The sequence below is a fragment of the Gossypium arboreum genome, chromosome 11 (assembly GCF_025698485.1).
Source record: "Gossypium arboreum isolate Shixiya-1 chromosome 11, ASM2569848v2, whole genome shotgun sequence".
NCBI classification, from domain to species: Eukaryota; Viridiplantae; Streptophyta; class Magnoliopsida; order Malvales; family Malvaceae; genus Gossypium; species Gossypium arboreum.
The window spans coordinates 14931436-14937435 of record NC_069080.1 but is presented as its reverse complement, the minus strand read 5'-3'; the positions used below and the strand labels follow the sequence as shown (position 1 = coordinate 14937435).

At 33.8% G+C, this 6000-nt stretch overlaps 1 protein-coding gene across 1 annotated transcript; it reads right to left on the bottom strand.

The window, feature by feature from the left end:
- Nucleotides 1-2031: 2031 nt before the first annotated feature.
- LOC108471310 (signal recognition particle 9 kDa protein-like) lies at nt 2032-5193 on the bottom strand. Its single transcript, XM_017772948.2, has 4 exons — nt 4943-5193; nt 4693-4761; nt 2710-2803; nt 2032-2259 (listed from the first exon to the last, which is right to left on the bottom strand). The coding sequence occupies exons 1-4, from the start codon at nt 5012-5014 to the stop codon at nt 2186-2188; spliced, it is 309 nt and encodes a 102-aa protein (XP_017628437.1). The 5' UTR covers nt 5015-5193; the 3' UTR covers nt 2032-2185.
- Nucleotides 5194-6000: the final 807 nt, after the last annotated feature.

Below are 6000 nucleotides of genomic sequence, written 5' to 3'. Positions count from 1 at the left end.
TAAAATTTTATCAACATTTGCTTTTAACATAATTATATCTAAAAAATATTAATATTATCATGAAAAAAATTAAAAATATCATTCTATTTTGATTAAAAATATAAAAAAATTTGTTGTTTATCAAGTCAGATATAGTTTTACTGATTGAGTCTAAATTCGATTGGTATGAATATTATTTTAATGTAGGAGGATTTGGGTTCAAGTGCGCTGATTTATGGGTTGGGAAAGGGTTATGGATAATTCCAGGTATTATATCAAAAATAGTAGATATGATTAGAACCTATAATGAGATTGTTAAAAAAATCATATATATTTTAATTTATGCTTTTGGCTTTTATAAAAGCATAGTTTGAGATGAAATTTTAAAATTGTCCCTCATTTATAAAAGCATATAATTTGATTGATTTATTTTAAATTGTAAATATTAAATATATATATATATATATATTGAGTGTATGATTATCTTATTTCTTGAAATGTATTATATATTTGAATTTATAAAGATTATGCTTGTATAAACTATAATCTATATCAATGGAGTGTTAATTATCGTTGCAATTATAGTAATGAGGAAAATACTTTGGGCATGGTTATGCACATTTTTTATTTGATTTAAGGATGGAAGAGATACTATTAATAGATATAGTATTAAAAAATATATAATTTATATATTTAAATTAAAATTTATAAGTAATTTATATTAATTAGTGAATTGCGTATAGTCGAGTCTGATTTGGCGGTATGTAATCACCATTTTAGGCGTAACATAATGGTTTATTGATTATTATAATTTAGGAGTTCCAAAACCAGAAGTTCTCCTCCCAAACATACCATCTTCCTATAAAGAAATAAAGCGGCATTTTGTCTCAGCTTATACCCACCAAAAACATCCCCTCCATCTTTCCCTCTTATTGGAGGAATATTTTCTCCAACTTTTTTTTCCCTACTCTGCTCCTTGGCTTTTTCAAATAGTTAGCGAGGAAAAGTAAAGAGAGTGTTGTTGGGATTTCACATGCCTTTTTTTAATCGTCACATGGATTTTTTTTTCTAAAGCGAAATAAAGCAAACAAGTGTATTGGGATCTGAGGAGAGCCGAGTAAGAGCTTTTAAGGTGGAGCATGATTAGAGTTTGCCTTAGGTTTTCTTTTGCTTTTCTTTTGCATGGGTTTGTCTTTTGGCCTCTTGGCATTTAAGTTGCTCTTTTTGAATGAACTTCAGCAGTGAAAAGAGACGAGAAACCTTGGGAGAAAAAAGTCTTGTCTGTCCCCCACCCCACCCATTAATTTTTTTTTTTTTAAAAAAAGGGCCGACTGTTCCTCCTTTAAAATGTAGTACTAGTAGAGACCAAGATTTGATGGGTCATCCAAATATTGTCTGCTTGTTACTAAAAACGTTTGCATGAAAGGTATGGTATGTTTAGGGATGAATTTCATTATACTGTTCTCATTCCATCAACCTCATGCATGCTTTATTCGAATTGTGATTATTAAACAACAAACAGCCCCAACGTACGAGTCTCTGAGATATGCTTGCAAAGGCCGAGAGAAGAGAGAAGAGACCCACTTCACAACTTAGTGAACGCTGAGTAACTTCATGAACGTCACTTGTGCCTCGTGGCTTATGAGTATGAACTGAGTTCGGCAGAGAAGGATAAAACACAAGTGGCATAGATATTGACTACACATTCACACTCGTGTGCAGTGAGTACACAGTTATGTGCCAAGGCTGGATAGCGAAAAAGAGAAAAAGGGATTTTGGATCTGGCCCCCTTTTGCAGTGCGTAAACATTTGGAGGAGGTTTTTGTTAGGGGTTCGCAATTACTCCATACCACGCTTCAATTAATGAGATGATATCATATGATTCAGATGGAGAATCGTGTAGTATTCAACTTCAAGTGTCTACACTCTACACCCTGGCGAGATGGTCCACCGCCCACTCTGCTTTTCCACACATGTTTAGCTATGGATTGAGAGTTTAACTCCCACCCACCATAGTTATAATTGTACACTTGTAGCTTACTCTACAAAAGGTGAATCAGAAAATAAGGAATGTTCTTTAAATTTCTTTCAGGAAAATTTTGACAATCCCAGCATTTTCAAATCGTAAGTCACAAAATTCCTCTAAAATTCATCGAGTCCAATCACGTTTGCTCAAAACCATTTATATGTCTACCAGCAAATCAAGCTATTGTTTTCTTCCCCTTCCTTTCTTCACCAGCTGTGCTTCCTGTTCTTTCCCTGTAATTTCTGACATGTCCACTGCATCAGAAGGAAGAACGGTACCAGTTAGTCCACATACAAAACTATGCACTGATAAATGATTAAAGGATATGTAGGGAAGTTTTGTTCATAACAGTAATCCATAGGACCACCACGGGATTTCCAGTATCTTATCCAAATTTCTTGATTATGGATTCTCTGTATGTCAAAGATACTCCAAGCCATTTTCTGTACACTTTAAATTTAAGATATTTAAGAGACAACTACTAGCAGGAATATGGACATCCTAGCAAAAAGCAATTGGCTACATAAATTATCATCCCCAAACCTTTCTTTTCTCTTCCCCTTTTCTTTATTGGGCTCTTAGAGAGGATTAAGTTTGAATAGCATGCTGCCACTTGATCTTCATCCAAAAATTGATGATTTGTGCGTGCTATATATTCAACATAGAAAAGCTATTCTTATTACAAAGATAAGAAAAAACAATACCATCTGGTCCCCGAGCCATCAAAGTGAAGAATATATTGTTCAGTTTCTCCATCTTCCTTGCGTCCTGTGCTTGATCTGTCTTGAACTTGAGGCACTGATAACATGTCAAATAGTTCATCATGAGCAAACCACGGGGCATATAGCATAAACAAATCAAGATGCCATGCACCTCATTCAAAAGTCTGAAGGTTACAACCTATTAATACTTTACCTAAAAAATTCCAAGACAAAAGAGACAGTAGAAGATTAAAACAAAAAACGTTAACTAAATACAGGTACACTAGTTATGAATATCATATTTACTGAGATGATAGACGACCGGGAAGGCACGAAGAGGGAGACAGAAGCAGAATCGAGATCTAATTGTCATTGTCTGATATTTGCCTACCAAGCTGATTATAGTTATGCTACTTTTACAAGTGATCCCTCAATTAACTTGAGCCTTTAAAATAATCCAAAAGCTAATAGCGGCAGCCTGCAGGTTCCAATTAGGCTCTTAAACATTCAACTTGAGTTATTTGAGCAACCTGGGGTTCTTATCTACTGCATCCTTCACCACATGTCCATATCTAACCATAGCCATCACAGCACATTGGACCTTAGGATTAAGTTCTAAACCTAAAAACTGAAGACGATTGAGCAGACTTCAATTATGCTCTTGCATCATTTAACCTGGAGATATTCAGATCAGAATGAACAATTGACCCTTTTCTGCCATCAAATCCTCAATCCTCAAAATGTAACTAACCTTTAAAACATACGAAGTTATAAGGATGTATGTTCAGATAACTGATCACCCAATGACACATAGGTCAGATACAACTGGCAGAGTTAAATTTTTATACCTTTATCACCTTTCAATTCATGATTTCAAGTATAGACTAATACATGCAGGTTAAAGAAATCAATTTAACACTCAAACTTATCTGAAGAAAACTGAGCAATTCAGATTTCATAGAAAGAAAGTATAACATTAAGGATTTTGCAAGATCTCAAAACAAGGAAAGACTCGAGTCACATGGAATAATTCACTCATATAATACAAAATTTCATCAGTAGCGCCAAACTGCATCACTTCAACAGTTAATGCTAATCTCATAGAAACAAATTCCTAAAGAGCTTTGAAAGGAATCCTAACCTTGCTCTTCCAGCCAAGAGTTTTGAGGAAAACTGACAAACATAGAATATGAGCACTCCCAAAATTCACTCATGCATCATCATTCCTTATGAAATAGTCAAATGTGCAACAATATTTCTCTAATTTGGAGCCAGAAATGGAAGAAAGAATACAGTATCAGTGTTATTTCTTCTGTATAGCCTAGATAGCTTGGCTCAAAAAAATATAGGAAAGTAGGAACCTAAGAAGCTATGTTACTCCAGCTCTTCGTTTTTTCTTAAAGTATCTGTCTCTCACACTGTGTCTAATCGCATATTCTCCAAATACATTGAAAAGATTTTAAAAAATTAAACATACCCACATAAGACACATTCCTGAATCCTGGCACATCCAAGTCCAAGTAACATAACTAAGAAGAAACTTTACCAGGGGGCCGTACGGACAATGTTCATAAGGCTATTTCAAGAAACCTAGGTCTTCCACTATCTTTGATCAACAGTTTTGCTTTGCCGATTTCTTTTTCCCTCAACAACGTGATCATGCCATCAAATTCCTTACTAAGAAACAATAAAGAAACAGAAAAAAAAAAAAAGAAGAAAGAAAAGAAAAGAAAGAAAGAATAGGAAATCATTGCTGCAATTTCAGCAAGAAAGCTAAAAGAGATATAATGTGAAGTACGTTATCCGCATAAAGCATATGAGCAAATTCATTCAAGGAAAACAGATGTTCAGATTCTGACACATTTCCTTAATTAATCCCAAATCTAACCTAATTCTGTGGGAATAAACATCGATTTAACACTTCACCATAACAATGGAATCAATCAAAGCCAACCACATAAACAATTAAGGAAACTCAATTCATACCTCTTTGTTATCAGTAACCTTCAAAACCAATTTGCCATCACAATGTCGGTACTTCATGCAATACCGCGTCTAGATTCCCCCGATCCAAATCCAGAAAAATGAACCCCAAAAAGAAAATAGGTAAAAATCATATCTGAAACTTAGAAATCAAGAAATATAAACCAGCCCGAAACTTTCCTTATTATATAACAACAATGATGATTCATAGAGTAGGGCATAGAGCAAAGGAGGGAGAGTAAAGTTAACATACAGATTCAGGATCGGCACGGAACAACTGTACAGTTCTCTCGACAAATTCGTCCCACGATGTTATATAAACCATAGCGACGTCAATCCGAGAACAAGCGAATTTCAGTGTGCAGATCGTCGTCAGACTCAGAGTTTTTCCTTTAAATGATATTTTCCCGTTTTAGCGGGGGGATCTTGAAATGCCGGATTTTGGGTACTACAAATATTGCGGTCAAAGGTCAGTGTTTAACCAATAGAGCTCGCCTCGAGTACACAGAAAACATACAACAGTGTGTGTGGGACCGACTAATATCAGCAAAACGCTGCGTTTTGAATTTATTAAAAATCCGATGCGTTGTCCGAGAAAAGATTAGCCAGAAGGAATATTTTTTGAGGTAGCGAACGAGCAGGTTTGATTTCGAAATTTCTCTGAGCTTTAGTTTTGATAAATTTTTTAAGTTGATTTATTGTATACATTAATATTGATTTTCACTGATAATTAAAGAAGAAGAAATGTGTCATTTTACTGTTTATCCGCGTGTCATATTTGTACTCAAAATAGTTAATGTGAAAACCATAATAATGGTGGGTAATATCATCTCTTTTACTATTTAGGTAATTTTTAAAGTTAATTTGATGTATACATCAATATTCACATAGTTAAAACACTTTTTATGTCAACCGAATATATAAATATTATTTTCTTTGTGGAGAGATTTAATCTCATTTTTAAAATTTATAATTATTATTCTTCTACAAATGTTTTCAATCTTTCACTCAATCTATTAAAATAAAACATAAAAATAAGAGTGTATTGTTGTTTTTTAAAAAAGCTATCTGTTAAAATTGATCTCCACATGACTAATTGGCAGTAAATATATGATCTTCACTCACAAGCGCTCCTCAAGTTTTGCTTCCAACTATCCTAATTCATTGTTTTCCATTACCATTTTTAAGATTCACAGAGTAATTGCTTTTGAGCGGCTTTCTATCTCACATATATTTAGTACTTAGAATATGGCATCTAGCCATTTTAATTTCAATCAATCTCCTTTTCACTTAATCAACATCTTACTTTTA